The sequence below is a fragment of the Zosterops lateralis genome, assembly GCF_965231275.1.
Source record: "Zosterops lateralis genome assembly, chromosome: 9".
Taxonomy (NCBI): Eukaryota; Metazoa; Chordata; class Aves; order Passeriformes; family Zosteropidae; genus Zosterops; species Zosterops lateralis.
In genome coordinates, this window is record NC_139769.1 from 24,148,009 (window position 1) to 24,168,176 (window position 20,168).

Below are 20,168 nucleotides of genomic sequence, written 5' to 3' on the forward strand. Positions count from 1 at the left end.
CAGCATCTCTCCCAGGTGAGAGAAATCCTTCCCTCCTGCCACTGGAAAGCTGGAGAGCTTTACCAAAGGCCCAATTTCTGTCCCAGATGGAACGGAGGCCAAGCTGCTCTGCAGAGCCAGATGCAGCACAAACAGCACAGGATCAGGGGAGTTAACCTGCTTTTTAGCCTCACTTCTGCCTTCTTTTCCTGGCTGGATTAAAACAGAATCATGGCATGGTTTAAGTTGGAAAGGACTTTAAGGATCAGGTGATGAGTGAGAAGACAAGACAATAAACAGCAGAACAGGCTCCTTACCTCATCAAACCCCATCTTGTCAGGGTGCTTCGGAGGGACAGAGATGTACTGAGAGGGCTCCACGGGAGGGCGATCGACTGAAAGACAGGAGAGACCCCAAACGTCACCCTGGTGCACACCCTGCAGTGGACACAACGTGTCTGAAGGTGTCTCCCTCCCGGGCTCCCGGGAGCCGGGATGAGGAGCCACTGCAGGATGGGAACAGCAGGAAGCATCACACGGCAAAGCCAGAGCCAGCAGCCATGTGCCAGACAGACATCAGGAAGAAAACACAGACATGCAGCACCCTTTCCACATCAAAGATGCATTTGATCTGGGGAAGTTGAGGGATTTTGTGGATGGGGTTGACCTGACCATGAAGCAATTACACCTCTAGGTAGAAAAATGTTAGAAAATTTCATAAAACTGAAATTGTTGTTTCATCAAAACAATATTAGGGCAGACAGGTCAGGATTCAGACTTCCAAGAGAATGAGAGCTGGCTGCTGGCAGGAGAGCTCTGTAGGCATTAACTTGGGGGGTCCATCATGGCAAGGGCACAGCAACTCACTCATGGCCTCGATCAGGGTGTGCACAAAATTCTCAGCTTCCTCCTGCAGTGACTGATGCGGCTTCAGGGGCATGGGAAGGAACCCGTAGTGCTCACGGTTGCAGACAAACATCTGGACTCCTGGGGATCACGGAAAAGCAGAAACTATAATCAGGCCTGCTACCAGGGCATTTCACTGCTTTGTGGCTACATAGCCACAAACACACTTGTGCCAAGACCTCAGTTCCAAAAAGTTCTGCTTTGTAAGCAAACAATTTAAAATCATTCCAGTTCCACTTTCTGTTTTGCCTGGCTGGCAGCAAGTGGCCTCTCTCATAAAACCAATCCCTACTGGCTGCCTAACTAACCCTTCAATGGCCTGGGCTGACAGGACAAGGAAGAATGGCTTCCCATTGAAATAGAGTGGGTTTGGATGGGATATTGGGAAGGAATTGTTCCCTATGAGGGTGGGGAGACCCTGGCACAGGGTGCCCAGAGAAGCTGTGGCTGCCCCTGGATCCCTGGGAAGTGTCCAAGGCCAGGCTGGATGGTGGTTGGAGCAACCTGGGATAGTGGAAGGTGTCCCTGAAACTTGATTTTTAAGGTCCCTTCTAACCCAACCCATTCTACTCTTTATCACTGCTTCCTTTTGCTTTGGCTAGGAAATAAAGGTGATACATTTTCACCTGTGGTGACAAAGGACTTTGAGGAATACACATGACGACAACCTTTGAAATGCCAAGTCACCACCAAACACAGTCCTTTCCTCTCCAGAACTAATTTCTACTGTGCCCTGAAGATTAAAGGAAAATCCCAGAGCGAGACACCAGTGAGAACAGATGTGATAATGTTAACATCCTTCTACTCAAAAGCTTTTGCAACTGCTTGTTGAAGGTGGGAAACAGAGAGAAGGTGCAAAGCCTGTCCTTGGAGCAGATGCACTTTCAGGGCACAGACTCACCCAGTGGGAACATCCCAGCATCAGCAGAACACTTTTCCCTTGGGGATGACAAGGATTTGCTCATCACTGGCTGTAACTCTGCCTTTCACATCAAGCAACATGCTCAAAAGCCACATGCAGAAAAGCCAAGGGAAGCATTTCCGTTGTTTTACACTGAGTTCTGGTAAAGTCCTTTATTAACTAACCCAAAGCAAAGCTGCTAGAACCCAAGCAACCAGCCAAAAACTGCCTTTGTCTTTCTTTAGTCTGTCTTTTTTTTTTTTTTTAATGAAGCAAGCTTAACCAGCCCCCTCCCTCGAGGAAATAAATGAAAAGCAGACACTACCTGGTGTGCTGATGCTTTCATCTATTAGTGCCCCTAATCCAAGGTATTTTTAGCAGAGCGGAACTGTTGGCACTAATGACTCCAGTGTTTCTCTTGTTTTAAGTCCTACAAGTAAATTGCTTGCTATGCTACTTGCCAAAACACATTCAGCTGTCAGCTGCAATTTAGGTAAAGGGCAGAATAAAAAACTACTGCCTGCTGACATTAATGGATTTGGCACTGATCTAATCAACTAATCTTATCTGGCTCACTGATCTCTGCTCTTATCTTCCGCTGCCCTGAACATACTTAATCTGCAAAGATTCACACCAGTGTTCCTGTTCTGTTGAGGATAAAAGGTACTTGAAAATGGTAAAGCCCCTGTAAAGTGAGGAGGGGGACTCGCTCTCCAACTCTGTTTTTATAAAAGTTAAATGATTGCTACAAGGGAGAGAAAAACTACAGGTATTTCTACTATTATCCTTAATGGGCTTTACAGACAGTGTCCAGGATTTACAGTCATGTCCTAAAACCACAGATATAGTTAAGGAACCAAAATTGCTCCCACTTCCCTGTGACCAACCCTTCCTCTGCCTGGCTCAAGGGCTTCAGAGAACCAGGCTGAAGGCAGCTCAGGAGATCATGGAATAGTTTGGGTTGGAAGGGACCTTAAAGCTCATCTCCTTCCACCCCTGCCATGGGCAGGGACACTCCCACTAGCCCAGGTTGCTCCAAGCCCCATCCAGCCAGCCCTTGGACACTTCCAGGGATCCAGGGGCAGCCACAGCTTCTCTGGGCACCCTGTGCCAGGGCCTTCCCACCCTCACAGAAAACAATTCACCTCCAATATTCCATTCAACCTTGCCCTCTGGCAGTGGGAAGCCATTCCCCCCATCCTGTCTGTCCATCCCTTGTCCCAAGTTCCCCTCCAGCTCTCTTGGAGCTCCTTTAAGCACTGGAAGGGAGTCTAGGGTCTCACCTGAGTTTTCTCCAGGCTGACCTGGATGGCTAGAAGCTCTCCTATGCAAGGGGCTCTGCAGAGTCCAGTGCTGGCAACAACACACCCACTCTGAGTTTTGTTCAGATTCAGGACTCCCATGTCCTGAATCTGAACAGAAATAGGCCACGTCCTCCCTCAGAGGTAGGAGCACCTCTTTGAACCATCACAGAACTGCTGCTTCCAGCAGCAGATTCCCTGTTGGAAATCAATGGTTTGATCTGAGGTTTTAAGCTCAGCACTTGGCCTGGACAAAAGCCAATATAATTTCTGACTCCAGAGAAAGTAAGTGAAATTACCCCAAAAAGAAGTTTACCTTGAAGCTCACACATTTTTCACATTTCTGAACTGGGATGTCATCCTTTTATCCTGGGTGACAGAACTCAGCCCAGGACACAAGTCAACAATCTGAGCAGATCAACAGGCCAGACAGCTTTAATGTCATGGGGTCAGTCCTGGAAAAAGCTAGTATTCCAGGACAGAAGGAAAAAATGATGGCTTTGAATCCCTGAGATATTTCTGAAGCAGCTGGAGCTAACACACTGCAGTTACCACATGGGTTGGAAGCTGCACTTCTGGGAGAGCTGTCAGAGGGAAGGAGTGGAGGAGTAGATTTTAAGCAGCCTGCTTTGCTCTCCAAACTTAAACCTCAACTCTCCTCTGGAGCCAAGAGGAGTGGCACTTGGGGACATGGCTCAGTGATGGATTTGGCAGTGCTGGGGAAACACTGGACTGAATGGCCTTGGGGGGGGTCTTGACTCTTTGATTCTGCACTGATGTCCTGACTCTGAAAGTCAGGACCCTGAAGCTGCTCTGCAATTCACTTCTGCCTCCCAAGGGTTCCAATTTCAGCTCTTGCTGCCTCTCCTCCATCATTCATCTTAGCAGACACTCCTCGTCTTCTCGCAGCTGATTAGGAGAACGCCCTGCTCAGTCTGCCAAGACAACAACATCATTTTTGCTGCTGTCAAGGCCTGCCAACCAGATCCACCACTAAAAGGGAAACTACAGGCAGCTGGTGGCTGCTGTGCTGGTCTGGGAACAGTGGGAAAGGAGGCTCAGCCTGTAGAACAACAACAACAACAAACCACCACCACCCTTCTTCCCTTGGCTTTCTCCCTGCCTGCCTGTTCCTATGTGCAGCCCTTCCTGCTCTCCTGAATTTTACATCTTCTGCAGAGGACAGGGAGCACCAACTGTACTTCATTCAGAGGATCCATGAACAACTTTTCCTTCATAATTCACCCCAGAAGTCACCAACCCACTCACAATCTCTGAGCAGAAGGCACTTATGGGTGTTGCTGAGGTTCCACCAACCCGTTTTTCCTTATAACGCCCCAAACTTTTTACTTTTCAACAGCAGGCAAAGAACAACACAGATGGCCATTATAGTCCTGGGAGCTCCCTTCAGCTCTGACACTGCTATACACAGGTCTGCCAGCCTGGACTCTGCTGCAGACAGAACACTCACAAGGAGCCACTTTCCAGAAATAAATGGGACTAAACATCCTCACCACAAGCATGAACAGCAGCAGCCTAAGGCATTTAGGAGGCAGTGATGTCTGTGCAACACCTGGAGCTCTCTTAAAACATCAACAGCCAGAGACTTCCTCTTCCTGGAAGTACTGAAGGACAGGATGGACAGGGCTTGGAGCAACCTGGTCTAGCAGAAGATATCTGTGCCTATGGCAGGGTGTGGAATGAGATGAGCTTGAAGGTCCCTCCTAACCTGAACTGTTCTAAGATGCTATGGTTTAAGAAGAGTCTCTTGTGCTCACCCCCTTTCTCATGGATCTTTTGGAAGTGGTAACTTTAGATACCTCACCCACAGACCACCTTCCACTATCCCAGCACCCACCTGTGTCCACCTGCTGTGACACAAACCAAGGCTGGAGTCACACATTTTGTCTCTGAAATATTGCCCCATCCCAAGAACAGCCCCCACATCCTTTCAAACTAACAGTAATCCAAAATTGCCTTTCCAGTCACTTGCTGCTGGTTATCCCTGAATGGATCCTAGAGAGGAAAGGGAGCAGGGTCTGAACTCTACAGGGAAGTCCACCCAAGACTTTTGGGCTGTGAACCTTCAGTGGAGGCTCTAGGAGTGATCTGTGTGTTTCTAGGAGTGACCCCTCCCCAGCAGAGGCCCTGGACACACCTGCTTGGCGACTGGAGAAGGCAAAGACCATGATATCATCAAAACTCCAGGTGTAGTCCTGGTGTGGGGGGTAGAAGGTCAGCTTGGCGGAGGCCTCCTTCCTCAGGTCAATGAGGAATGTGGAGTGGACCATGGGGACAGCAAAACAGCCCATCCTCTTCCATTCCCGAATCAGGGGATACTCCAAGGTCCTCTTGTAATAGCCCTGAAACCACAATGAGAGGGCTGCTGTTACCAGACATTCCTGTTTCAAAGCTGTTCCTTAGCAAAAGGTCGTGCCCTGAGCTCTCCAGGAGAGGTTCACCAGGGCTCTCAGCTATTTCCATGTCTCCCATTTGGAAATGGCACAGTCAAGTATTCAGAAACAATCTTCATCTCAAAAGTTAAAGACTGACCTTCTCCCTACTTTTTAGGACCTCTTGGAGAGCCCAACCTTTCCACTGCAAAATTCCCCTGCAATGGAGCTTCACATCTCAGACTGTTTTCTCCTTGTTCTTCAAAACCCTTTTTGCACTTAGACTCTCCAGCCTGATCCTGGAAGCTGCTGAGCATCCATGACATCCTCCACAAAACAACAGGCACAAAGTCCATTTAGTATCTATTTAGAGAGCAGGATCTGCAAATTAATTCAATACATGACTTTTAAAAAAATCATTTGTTGTCACTGCAGTGAAGGCAACATCTCAGTCTCTATGAGCTGTTTAAGAATCCCTGCTTCCTCCATCCTGGGGCAAGCAGGTTGGATGCTCACTCCTGACTCTGCATAGGGAGGCACTTCAGTCAGCTCCTGGGTAATTCCCTGTAGCCAGGAGCTCTGCCAGCCTTCCAGCACTCTGGGTGCAACACCCACAGTGTGTGCCTCATGTGGAAATAAATACACTGAATTCCTCCAGGAAGAAAACCCTAGAGCATCAAACTGACATCTGGATGCTTGAATCCAGAGCAGATTCTGGGCTTTACAGAAACAATGAGTCACTAAAAGAAGTTAAAGCTCCCTTTATGTACTATTTTCCATGAGCAAAAGCTGGCAGTTCTGCCATGTAGGGCCATGGCGTGGTGCACATGCCTGATTATGGATCTGCCATCTCCCTCTGCCTTTCAGACACACTGTGACCATACTGTGAGGATGGGATAGCCCAAACACAGCCATCCCCACTGCCACAGGAAGGAGCAGGTGGGAAGAGACGTGACTGGCATTCCCACCAAAGGGAAATTAACACACCCACCCTTTAACAGACACCTGAGAATGCCTACAAGCAAAGATGCTGGACACTCATCTTTCCTCCTCCAGTGGCTCACTCCTGGTTTTTAGGGCTGTCTCCTGCTCATAAATCACGTGTAGGGAAGGAGGGCTCCAACTCCCTCGTGCTGCTGCCTCATTGCCTCTCCCAGGGTTTGCTCTGTGACAGATAAATGTCAGCCTGCCTGGAGCTGGGCTTGGCTCATCGTGGCTGTGTTTCACAGGATGTGCTCCAGCTGTTATTCCCTCCCCAAGCCCCCTGGGAGAGCAAGGCTGAGCACATGAAGCCCTGGGACCACATGCAGAAACAAAAGAAAAGGAAAAATAAAGGGAGAACTTTCCTGTTCACTCCATCAGGACTTTTTTTTAACCAAATTGTGCAAGACGCCTTTGCTGGTCTTCCTCTCCCCTTTTCCCAGACAGTGCTGGTAATGGTGGAAACTTCCTGCTGGAGAGGTGGGGCTGGTGCACATGGGCAGAGATCCACTTCAGCCTGTGAAGCAGGGCTGAGGTACCCCAGTGGGAAACCTGGCTGACTCAGGACTTAGCCTTACAAACCTAAAGCACAATCAATCCCTCTGCTAGGAAGTTTGTATCTCCATTTTCAAACAAAGTAAACAAACCCAAGTGAAACAAGTAAACACACCTCGTCACACCCCCTTTCTTATCTCTGTATTTACTTCCCAAGAATTTGGAAAGTTCAGGACTTTTTCCTGCTAGTTTTTATCTAATTGCTTAGTCTGGACTGTGGAACTCCTTGCCAGAAGATGGTGTGGGTGCCAAAAAATAGATTCAGACAGGGATTTCTGTAGAATAAAAAAAATCACTGAGAGCTTTAAAGACAAGTATATTCCTCAACAACCTGAAGAGGATTCCCAGAGGAAAGAAAAGTACATTGGGGGAATAACACTCACTTTTTTGCCCTATTCTTGTACTATTCCCTAGACATCTGCAGATGAACCTGAGCTCTGACCCAATGTAGTTGTTATGTGGATCAGAAGTAACATGAAACTGTAATTCTTAGGCTCGGCACCAGTACCTGTCACGTGCACACTTCAGCACACACACTCCCTACAAGGCAAAAACCTTGTTCATGTATGAGAAAAATAACTTAGACACAATGGAGATCTGTGGAAAGGAAAGCAAATTCCTCTTGGATTAGCACCACTATACAAAAAAAACCCAAAACAACCTGGCGTAAAATTATGCATCAAGGGTTTTAAGGCCATTACAGAAATATGGAACCACCTTAAAAAAGAACCTTTATCAGTATTTATTGTGTGTTTATCAGTATTTTTTGTGTGATTAGTGGGATCACACCACATATTAACACCACCTCAGAGCTACAGCAGCAGATGGGAAAGCCCAGAGAAGAGGAAGGATGCCTGCTGCTGCAGAGACAGGGGCAGGAGCCCCTTGAGGACAGCACTCACAGCCCCCCTGCAGCCCTGACGAGGTCACCTGCCTGGGGAGTGATGCCACACCAGAAGTTGGAGTACAGGGAGCGGGACTCGAGCATCGGTGCCACCAGTGTCTTGTTCTCTGCTATCAGCAAGTTCAGGATCTGAGGGTTGGTCAGTAAATTATCTGAATCAACAAACTAGAGAAGGAAGAGGAAAAAAAATTGTTAACAGATGAAAGAATATGATTGCCTTGATGCTTTCTGGGGAATGAGGCAGCCAGAGGGACATGACCAGCCCTGGTGAGGCCACAAGTCCAAGGGAGTGTCTGTCCCCTGTGCAGCCACTGCTAGGGCACCTCTGGCTCCTCACAACCCTTGACAAGCTGGAGCATGTCCATGGAAAGGAATGGAGCTTGGGAAGGGTCTGGATCATTTGACAGGAGGGTGCAACCAGGGGGGGTTGGGCTCTGCACCATGGGAAGTTTAGACTGGATATTAGGAAAAATCTCTTCTAAAAGAACGGCCAGGCATTGAACTAGGCTGCCCAGGGCAGGGGTGGTGTCACCATCCCTGGAAGTGTTTGAAGAATGTGTGCATCTGGCACTTGGGAATGTGGCTTAATGGTGAACATGGCAGGTCAACAACTGGACTTGGAGATCTCAGGCCTTTTCCAGCCTTCACAATTTTATGATTCCATGAGGTCAGCAAAAAACCACCCTAAAAGCAGTGATTTGGTGGGTTTGACTCCACAGGGCACAGGGCTGTTCCAGGGAAACCTGGGGGCAGCTGCTCTTGGGCACAGCAATGAGATGGGCAGAGAGCTTCCCTGACTCCACACAACCTCATGCCAGCACAGGGACCAGGCAGCTGCCAGGGAAAATAACACCACTGAAAATTCAAGATGAGTTCGTTCTATGAAGAGCATCAAGAACAGCTCCTCCACAGCCCTCACACCTCATCTTGCTTGGAGGCTTTGGGAACACCTCCTTCACAGTGACCAAAGGTAGCATTTCTCCACAGCTGCTCTGCACAAGTATTTCCCTTACATTTCCTCAGGTGGGGGTTCAATCTGGGGGACCCTTGCAGGTACCTCCCACCACCAGGACTGTGCTCAACCCTGATGCCTGTGGAGAAAGCTCTGAGCTTAGCCAAGGACTTATTTCCCTCACTGCAAAGTCTCTGGCTCACCAGACAAAGAAATGACCCAAGACATCTCAATCTGTCTTTAGATGGAGAGAAAACTTTCTGACAGCCCCCAGTATCCAAGCGAGCCCCTGGAAAGCTTTTTCCTGAGGCCAGGTAGTAACTCAAACGTGGTACTTACCAGGATATAGTCTGACCACTTCTCCCGGGCCGTGCGCAGGGCCGCCTGCCGCAGCTTCATCACGTGAGTGAACCGGGAGCTCGGCCAGTGCTTCGGACCAATTTCCTCTGGGTAAGACCTGGGAAAGGAAAAAAAGTGACTGTAACCCATGTCTGGGCTTTGTTATACCAGAAAAAGAAGGAGGAAGGAGAAGGAAGAAAAGAAGGAGGAAGAAAAGAAGGAGGAAGAAAAGAAGGAGGAAGAAAAGAAGGAGGAAGAAAAGAAGGAGGAAGAAAAGAAGGAGGAAGAAAAGAAGGAGGAAGAGGGAAGAAAAAAAAGAAGAAGAAAAAAAGAAAGAAAAAAGAAACAAAAGAGTTCCGTTGCTGCTTTCATTATGAAAGCAAAACAGCATTAGAGTCACCTCAGGCAACCCAGGAGAAGTTTTGAGGGAGAATAATTCCAAGTTCTATGCTGGCATGAGCACAGAGGGCACCAGAGAACAAGCAGTGCCACAGTTTTCTGACAACCCAGCAAAGCAGCACCATCCAATGCAGGAGCTTCTGTGGCAGCTCCAAACTGACCTGCAGCTCAGTGACCCCTCCTGACCCTGGGTACAAACTCATCTGCCCTCTGCTAGGCTGCAAATCCAGCCCCCCTCAGCAGAACCAGCAGAGCTGGGATGTGAAGATGAAGGCAGCCTGGCCTCCCTGGGCTCCGGGCATTATTAGGAACTGTTAATCATCCCAAGAACAGCTCCTAAATCTCCCAAAACCTGGCCCCAAAAGCCCCAGCATGGCAGCAAAGTCACATGCATGGCTCTGCCTTCAGGATCAGCTCCAAAAGCGATGGCTTTTTAACAAAGATGGAAGGGAACTTGGGGGCAGATCTCAATGAGGAATAAAAATCCAGGACTTTGAAACAGTGCCAGCCTAAGTCAGGGAAGGAGCTAAGAATTTCAAGTTTTTTGCAGAACTTAAGCAAAGTTTGGCAGGATGAAGAAAACTCAAGTCGAATGAAAGGATTAAAAATGTCTGTAAAACTAGCACTCCCTGGGGGTTTCTACCACAAACTCCCCATCACTGCAGTGAGGAACTCGAATATAAAAGACTAAAGGAAGGGGAAACTGATGTAATTTTCCTTGACGAAAGAAACTGAAAATAGAACAAACCCAGGAACAGCTGATCTTAAAAAATAAATAAAAATTAAAGTAATAAAAACCCAACACACCTTATTTCAAAGCAGTGGTCCTGCAAGGCATAACATGTGGAATTAAATCTAGTTCTCTAGCTCAGCACTTACTGAATATTTGACATCTCAGAGCTTTCACAGATACTATGGAATGGGCTATAATTGCTCTGCTTCCTTGCAAATAAAGAATGATAATTTTAATTCCCTGTAGCTCTTGATGTAATCTGTTTACCTTGCAAAGAGAGCAGCTACAGATGCCAAATAACTGAACGGAAAATACTTTCTTCCACAAAATTCTGCATGAGGTGCTTCACTGAAGCCAGAGACCTTTCTACAGAGACCTTATCTCACCTTTTTCCCTAAGAACACAATTTTAATGGGACAGACTCCAGAAAGCAAATAATCCACATTTTAACACTCAGACATTTAATGTAACTCCTGGTTTGGAAAGAGAAAACCTCGGGAATTTGGGCTGCACAGCCAAGAGCCCTCCCAGGTACTCACGAGGGTTCCTCCATGGGCCTCCACTCCACATCGTGGTACAGGTGCTGCACATTCTTCAGCCACTCCCTGAGGATTGCTGTGGTGTTGTCAATGTTGTGGTCAGTGGCTGCCCTGGCAAGGCAAGACAAAAGGAAGCACGTTAGCACCAGTTTGGTGACTTTGCCTAAACTCTAGCTTTGCCATGGAGTGCTCTGTCCAGTCCAGCCACCAGGAAAAGCAAGACACACAGCTGAGGTCTAACTCCAGCTGGCAACTGAGTCCCACCATTGTGGAAAGGGAAAGGGAACAAAGCCTGTGGGTTGGCATAAGAACCATTTAATAACTGAAACAAATGACTGTAAAATGTGCCATTGGTGCAGGGAAGGGCCACAGATTCACATCCCTGGAATGATGGAAATGTTCCCACAGGAGCATTCCCTGCAGGGATGCAAATCCCATGGAAATGCTCCCACAGGGGGCACACACTGCTCTCTGCCTGGGATGCTCAAGCCTTCAGGTCACAGGATGAGGGAGCCAAGTCCCATCCCAGCTGCTCCTTCCCAGCTGCCTTCCCTGGGACCAGGGCTTTGTACACCCAGCATGGGGCTGTGCCAGATCCCACCACAAACTCCTGTCACTGAAAGGGCTGCTCATTTTTCCTACCTGGAAGGGGCAGGAAAGCATAGTCCTGTGGCAGTGCACAGCTCAGGAAGCTCCACTGGGAATTTATAATCCCTTCATGTTCCTCTGGGAGTATAAATAGTCCCAACAAGGTCTGGTGCAGACAATAAAGACTGTGAAACACATCATTGAGGGGAGGTTGCTGGAAGCTCCCCTCAACTGCTACACATTCCTTGTTTCATCCTTCAGCTGCAGACACCCAAAGGCACTTCCCAGATCATCCTCCACCTTACTTAAAGCCAGAGCTCCCCATAGCCAGGGGAGGACACGCAGAAAGGAGCCACATCCCAAATCCTACAGCTACTCCAAAGCTATTTCAGGAAAATACCTCCACTCCAAGTAACCATATGACCCTAGAGATGAAAACCAGGACATGAACCCTTTTCAGTTTGTGCAGCAGGAACATACCATTCCCATGGGGTCTAGCCTGCTTTAAAGTAAAAAAGAACCCAGAACTTGGATTTTCAGTTTATTTACAATGAGAACACTACAATCACTTAAGGCCAGGAGGCTTATTTGTTGAATATTTATACAATATTGAAACAATAAATAGTTCAGCAAGTGTAAGAGGCTGGTTCCTGTGTCATTAACTGCCCTCCTGTGACAGAGCAAGGCTGGGCTTAGTCATGACTTCAGGGTTTGCTTTTGACCAAGACCCTGGCCCATGCTGCACTGTAGATCTAGTCTGCAATGATGTTCAAACTGGAGTTAAACAGTCACAGTGCTGACTTGGTGTAAGTCCAACTTGCTCCATGTGTTTTATGGAGGAAGCTCATTCCCTGGAGCCCATTTTCACACGCCTCCTTGGGCTCCCACACCCACCAAGGCGCTTCACAGGTCACACTCCGCTTTCCTCCCACGTTCCAGCTGCACAGTCAGTGAACAGCTCCAGAATTCCTAAAATACCAGAGAACTGGGGGAATGGCTTCACGTTCATGGTCATCACTGGAGATGCAGTGGCACCAAGAAAGAGGCACTGGGGCCACACTGCAATTGGGCATCAAATGAGGCAGAGATGACAATGCCCACCCTGGGGAATGTCACAGCTCATCCCACAGCATCCTCTTTTCCAGGTCCAGACCAGCCTTAAGGACCATGAAGACCCACAAGCACACAGCTCTCACACAGTCAGGTCCATGTGCCTCTTCCCCTGAGCAAGCCTCATCCCATCCTTTCTATCCTCACCCCAGTCCTTCTATAACCTCACATAGTATCAGTGGGGACATATGAAGGGATTTGCTGCAGTCTGGACAGGGAAAGGGAAAGCTTCAGCTGCATACATGTCAAACTAATCTCAGTTTTATGTTAGCTGCTCCCATCTCAACCAGATCTTCTTCTTTCAACTTTCTGCACACAAAAGCCCAAATGTTTTAGGCAGGGAGCTGTTTGCAGGGCTGTGCAATAGAAACCCAGAGCTCTGAAATGAAACAAATTTCCTTGACAACATGAAAAGCAGTGCCACTCAGCCTCAGAGAAAAGGATTGCCATGATGGAAAGCTGTTTCCTCAGTTGCTCGGAGTTGCTTCACAAAGCCCAAATCTCTGATTAGCAGAAGAAACTTTGAAGTTGAATGACAGCGATTGGCAGAGTTAGAGGAAGACCTTTGCCTCCTCAAGCACAACAAGGGGGCTGAAGGACACTCTTCCCATCACACCTGGAGTACTCCATCCTGCTCCTGGTAGAGCAGCAGGCCCTTGGCAAAGTTCATCCTGGATAACACCATCTGCCAACATCCTCCAGCCAGAAGCAAGATGTGTGAATGGGAGCTGAAGGCATCTCTAGATCTACCCACAAGGAATCTTCTGGAAGAAAATGGCATTTTCCAACCCAAATCATTCCATGATTCTATGACTTTACTGCTCAGGCTGTCATGGTGATACATAGAAGGTAAATTCACATCCCAGTAGACCTCTCTAAGACATGAATCAGCCAAGGCTCTGGCACAAAGGAGGGACAGCTCTCTCCAGGACTATCCACCCAGCAGCATTTCTAGGCCCAAAAGTCCTCAAAGGCAATAAAGTCTGTTCCACCCTGGATGACACATGCCCTATGACTAGCAGTTTGGCAAACCTCTGTTCTTCCAGCTTTGAGCTCAAAAAACCCAATCCAATCCAACCCAACACCCCCAAAAAACCCAACCAACCCAAGCCATTACAAAAGCAATCATCACTTTGTTATAAACGGGTAAGGTGATGATTCTTATAAACTGGGTAATGTTATAAATGGGTAATGTGATGGTTGGCTCTCGATGGTGAAGAAGAGTTGACTGAGAGCCTTTGGGAGGGGCCAGGCTTGCCTGATGCAATCCCAGGGGTATAAAAGCAGCATTTTGTAGATGAGTTTGTGGCAGTCGGTCACACTCCCAGTGCTGCCCTTTTTCCTTATCCAGTCCTTTGTTGTATTTGTTAAGGTTTAATAAATCCTTGAAAATTTTAAAGTGAGCAGTCGTTTCTCACAACTATTAGTTACAGAATAATTAATTTAAGATCGAATAGCATCAGCACTGGCTGCTTTTGTAGCATCTGAACCAGTCCATCTTACTCCCTCCAGAAAAAAATAGCAGTTCTGGTGTTTGCAATAGCACTGTGTGGAAAAACAGGCACATACTTTTTTTTTTTCCTTTCCTGAAATGACAACTCCTGCACAAGAAAAACAAGCTAATTAAAATGTGAGCAGGACTTCTCACTGGGAACAAGAGCTCCTCAAGCCCTGAGAGGCACATCAGGACACTCCACATTATAAACACTTCTCCTGTAGCACTCTGTAGCATTTCAAGAAGCCAAGTACACAGCTAAGACTTCAGTTTGGTTATGAGAACACGTCACACCAGAGATGCTCTCACCTCTGCCCATCTGCCTGTCCTGGAAAAGTGTTTCTCCTCCATCCTCTTATCCTTACTGGTCCATGAGCTGCACTTGACAGGACGAGTAAGAGTGGATGACTGTAACCCAGCTCCACACAGCTCACCAGGAGCATGGCTTGTCCACATGGCCCTGAGACTAAGGCAGTGCTGGATTTTTGGGTGTATTTTCTGAAAGCAAGTTGCTGAGCACAGCACCATTATTTGTGTGAGAATCTGTCAGCAATAGTGTTGACATGGCACCAGGTTCAAATCCTGTTTTTTGAGTGGATCAGCAACATTTTCAAGAGCTGATTAATAACATCTAGAATTTAATTAAAGAAGAAAGTCCCTCACAAGATTTACAACCTAAAGCCTGTGCAACACAACCAGGAAAAAATGGAAGAAAGAGATTCTAATTCCTCCCACTCTTTTCAGAAAAAGTTTAATAAACAGACAAGAACATACCTCCAAATGGACACCTCTATTCCAGTAACATGGCAGCTTTTTCCACTCACATTTAAACCCACTTCCAATAAACAGAAGTTAAATTTTTGCAAAGTTTGAGTGAGAATGTTCGTATAGGGGCTTATGTCGACAGAACTACAACCACTTCAATATTTACTTTGGCTTTAACCAGAGGTGTACCATGGACACAAGCCCTCATTGTTCATGCTCAGCAGAATACCCCCTCCCAAAAAAACTCATGGATCGTGCACAGTGGAAAATCAAAGCACGTCGTTAAGCACCTCCTGTTTAAATTAAGTAATGTGAGCAGCAGCATATGTAGAAAACAGCTCCTTTCACAAACTGCTCATATTTTTAGCTTGATAATGTCTCCTCAAATTATGTTTGCAAGGGAGAGTTAATTTAGGCTTTGATGGTTGTTGTCCTCTTTTCCTCCCCAAAAAGGGAATTAAAAATAACAATCCCCCTTTTTCACTTCTTCACACTCTGCCCTGTTCTCTCAAGCTATTTAGTTCATTCACCTTGGGCACTGGGTCAGATGAGAAAATTTTCACCTTGACCATCCATATAGGAAAAATACTAGAGGACAAAATGCACCCTGTGTGCTGCTGGCTTGTCAAGAGTATGGGGTCATGCTGTGACACAAGCTGAGGCAAACTCCACAGCCAGGGCCCTGTAGTAATTTTCCTACTGAATTTAATATTTACCACCTTCTCCCTTCAGCAAACAGGGTGGGAGGGACAGCTCTGAACAAGGGTCAGTGCTTCGCTTTCAAGCAGAGCAGAGCTGAGTCAGGACTGGAGGCAGACAGGTTTCTAAAAAGCTGTAAGGAGGTTCCTTTCCCTTTCTGTCAGTGTTTTGAAGACTGCTGGGCATGAGGAGGGTATTGGGTTTACCCTTTATGGCTGTAAGAGACAAATCTGGACACCCAGGTTCGAGTGGGCCCTTTCCATCACTAGACTGAGAACATGAAAGGATGACAGTAGTCAGAAGGCTGCTGATGCTGGGGTTGTATTGGAAATGGTTCACAGGAAGAGGATGCACTTGGCTTTCCAGTGCTCCTGCTGCTTCCACACACTGCAGAACTAAGTCGTGAATGCAATAGAATTCCAGGGAGCCCCAGGGATATCCATTTTAACTGTCTCCCTTGGTTCCTCTCTGCCTGCAGCCAGGGATTCAACACACCCATGAGACTTGCTATGGGATGTGGTCCAATACTGAGCTCCACTGAAGCAAGAGCCCATAGGTTGACCATTGTGCCCTAAACCCACAGGGTCTCCTCCAAGGCAAAGCCCAAAGTCAATGGAAAGCCTATCAGTAGATCATTCCTAACAACTGTAACACAGAAACTGGTGACAAAAGCACCAGCACCTCCCCTTGGCCACTTTCCTGAGAGCTGAGCAGCAATGAAACATTCAGAGAGAGGTTACAGCTCACACCAAAGTGATGGAGGAAGCACATTTCTGTGTGCTCTGTTACAGAACTTGTGCTAACAGAGGTGCTCAAATATTCTAGGACAAAGCTCAGTTCTCAGAGCAGGACTCAGCATCTTCCTGAGCACCTTCTGAGCTGAGCCAGCAGCAAAACAGGCACTGCACGGGGAGTTCCCCAGTGCTCTGGGGAGACTCCAGGGATTTTAGACCCCAGAGCATTGGAAAAATCCACACCACTTCATCCAGCCCCAGCCACTATTAATGATTTACTCCAGCAGTCCCATGTTTTTTACCACAACACTAATGACACACAATGAAAAGAGCACAGGATGGGAGTTTTAACCTCTGAATTGTTTAGATCCTGCATAAAAGTCTTTGGCTTTCAGTGCCTTGAGGCAGCCCCAAGAGCTCCTGGTCCGAGTGGAGCTGAGCTCCTGTCACCCAGGCTGCCCTGCTCATGCTGGGTGTGAGATCAGCCTGGCCAAAAATAACTGAAAAAGCAGAGTCCAGCCACAGAGCCCTAATATGAGTCAAACATAAATTTGGACTTAGATTTCCCAAAACAAGCTGTAAATAAAGTAACAGACGAGTCATTTCTCCTTGCTCTTTTTGTCTGAAAGCTGCCAGGCTTGGAAAACCAAGTCAAAATATAAACCCTCCTGAAGCAGCAGTTTCCACTGTGAGCCAGAGATGAATTACCTTGACTAGAAAACAGTGTAGCTGGAAGAGACTGGAAGAGAAGGGATGGATCCTAAAAAGGAAGGAAAAAAACTCAAAACAAGACAGAAGCAAAACACTTCTGAAGCAGAGTAAGAGGGATTAATTTTCAGCTGTGAAAATGTCTGTTTTTACAGATCAAGCCTCTGGAAGTATCCAAGGTGAGGCTGGACAGAGCTTGGAGCAACCTGGGATAGTGGAAGGTGTCCCTGCCCATGGCAGGGGGTGGAACAAGATGAGCTTTAAGGTCCCTTCCAACCCAAACAATTTGATTAGTTTATTGTATGGTTTCAAATGGAGTTACTGTCAACTACTTTGTGTTCTCCTGCCTAGGATCTTCTCAAAAAAAGCAACAAACCAAGCAGGGCTCTCTGTATCCTTCCAAACACTCCCCCACCGACAGGCAGATATTGCTCTGGCTCTTCCAGCAGAGATGAGACTCAGGTAATAGATGATTTTCAGGTCTGCCAGCCCTGCCTCACATCTGTGAATTTGAGACTTGGTATCTCAAATCTCTGAGGTACCAATGGGATCAGGGATAACACACCACGAGACAGCTCCAACAATGTAGTCCAGAGACTCTGAATAGATCCAAACATATAAATCACGTATTGTAGCATAATTATGCTCACACACTTCATTAACAGGGCCTGAACATTCAGCCCAAGTTCAAAGAATGTTTAAGCATTTAAATAAGCTGCCAAAATTCTAATGTATGTATAAGACTTTTTGGCTTCGTAGGGACTTGGCATTTGTTCCAGGGTTTCCTTAATTAAGGACAGACTTTTGGAAGTACCTTCTTTTGTTTTTCATTTTAACTTGGTCCCCAAGCCACCTGGGCCCAGATGGGTGGCAGGGAGCTGTGTGGGAGTGTGGAACCAGCAACACGAGCAGTGCTGCTCCCCAGGCTGGGCAGCTGTACAAGAACAGGACCTCAGAGCACAGGAATGCAGCACACAGGGCTCCCCTCTAACTCTTTCCCCATGCCCTTCAGCAGCTGTGGATAATGGATTTTGCTGGCAGCAGCACTGATTTTAAAACCTTCAGTGGTCTTCCAAGTGAATGACTCACAGATATATGTGTGTACATACTTCTGTGCACACCAGGCTCTTTGCTCTTTCCAAGCTACCTCAAGAAATCACTCTCTTTCTTGTCCCTCACTCCCCATGACTGAAGCATGGAATCCCAGAATAATGTGGATTGGAAGTGACCTTAAAGCCCATCCCATTCCACCTTCTGCCATGGGCAGGGACACCTTCCATGATCCCAAGTTGCTCAAAGCCCTGTCCAGCCTGGCCTTGGACACTTCCAGGGATGGGGCAGCCACAGCTTCTCTGGGCACCCTGTGCCAGGGCCTCACCACCCTCATTGTAAAAAACCATCCTCCTTATATCTAATCTAAATCAACCCTTATGGCTCCCTCATGCCAAACGTCAAAAACTCCCTGTGTAACAGCTTCCCTGGCATCCATGCACTGGGAATTCTCTCGCAATGCAAAGGATGTTCCTGCTGCTTCAATCCCAAGTCCTGTCTCTGTCTTTAGTTCTCTCCATGCTCACCCTGCTGCTAAGCTTTAAAGAAAAAAAAAAAAAACCCAGCTGCATCTTGTGAGTATTTCCAAGCAGACTTGGCTTCAAGGGAACAAGTCCCCTAAGGGAAGCCCAGGAAATCCCATACATGCAGGATCAGGGTGGTGGAATTAATTGCAACAGGAATTAATTGCAACAGTTGTGTAATTTCCAAAAGGACAGCTTAATCTCAGCAACTCAGCAATCAGACTGGCGCCAGCTGATGCAGCTGTTTGAGATTAATACAAGTGTGCAATCCACTGGGAAGGAACACTGAGATTTAGAAATATTCTTGACTCTAAAAAAAAAAATGGATGGGTTTCATATTTAGGTGTTCGGCACCACTGATTCTTCCATGGTCACACTGAATAACGGGCCTGTATCACATTGCCAAGGGTCCCCCTAAACAGAAACACCTGAAAAACTCTGGTCTCTGCAGCAAGCCTGCAGATAGGGCAGTGAAAAGGTCCCAGAGCCTGCTTCACCCTGGTGAGAACATGCACACCATGGACCACCAGACACCCAGCAGGGACAGAAACACAGACCCAAACCCTTTGGTAGCTTTTTTAATTTATGGGCTTTTTTTTCCCCCCCAGAAAAAGTCAGAAGCTTGCTCTACAAGTACCAGTAAGCACCCAGTGCTTGCCTCCCTGTCCCACACCACCCAACAGGAGCTTTCACCAGCTCTACACAGAATCACAGAACCACTGAACTGTTTGGGTTGGAAGGGACCTTGAACTCATCCCACCCCACCCCCTGCCATGGGCAGGGACATCTTCCACTAGCCCAGGTTGCTCCAAGCCCTGTCCAGAGACAAACGGGATTAGCTGAACACAACCAAGTTATGTGGGGGGAGTCTGATATGTTCCATTCTTCCCAACTGTATAAGAATGTTCCCTTCCAGGCCAGACATTTTTAAGAACTCTTGACTTAAAATATGAAATATGACTTCATTACAAATCGGTTTTCATCCTAACATCCTACAAGACTAAAAGTAATTTCCACACACTAAAACACATTCTTGCTGGAATACTGCATAATTAAACAATTTCAAACAAGTGATTTTTCATCTCTTGTCCAGTGCTGGCTGAAAGAAACAATATAAAAAAATAGGGAACAAAACAGAGTATTTTAATTCACGTCATTAATTAGGAGTTCAAGCAGCAATAAGAAACACATCAAGCTAATTCTGGAGCAAAGGAAATCTTTTACCAATTGAGAATCTGCTCTGTGATCTGGAAACGGGCAGGATGTTTTGTGTGACACTCGAGAGCTTTATACAGTAACTGACCCTTTCATGTGAAAATTTTGCTGATAGGCAACAATAAAGGCATTCTTCACAAAAGTTGTCAGACAGCTTTTCTTTGAGGCCACCACAAACCTAAAATAACAGAGTAAGAGAACAAGAAGAGCTCAATGAGTGCCAGCAACAGTGTTCTCTGAGATGAACCCCATATTTAGCATTTGAAAAAGAGGTCTAAAAGGATTTGGAGTAGAGAAATGTAAGAATAGGCCATAAACTGCTCTTCCTACAAAGAAAGTGGCAAAGAATGCTTGGCTATCCAAAAGGATTTTGCCTCTGGAGAGAGAAAATCAGCTATG

General features: G+C 47.0%; 1 protein-coding gene across 1 annotated transcript in view; it reads right to left on the reverse strand.

Moving 5' to 3' along the window:
- Window positions 1-20,168, reverse strand: part of COLGALT2 (collagen beta(1-O)galactosyltransferase 2) — a 46,318-nt gene that overhangs the window by 5,609 nt on the left and 20,541 nt on the right. Inside the window, exons 2-7 of the mRNA XM_083867950.1 lie at window positions 10,882-10,992; window positions 9,211-9,328; window positions 7,950-8,084; window positions 5,245-5,449; window positions 846-965; window positions 297-373 (exon numbers count right to left, since the gene is read on the reverse strand). Of these exons, the coding sequence (XP_083724076.1) occupies window positions 297-373; window positions 846-965; window positions 5,245-5,449; window positions 7,950-8,084; window positions 9,211-9,328; window positions 10,882-10,895 (669 nt within the window). The 5' untranslated portion in view covers window positions 10,896-10,992. The remainder of the gene's footprint in view (window positions 1-296; window positions 374-845; window positions 966-5,244; window positions 5,450-7,949; window positions 8,085-9,210; window positions 9,329-10,881; window positions 10,993-20,168) is intronic.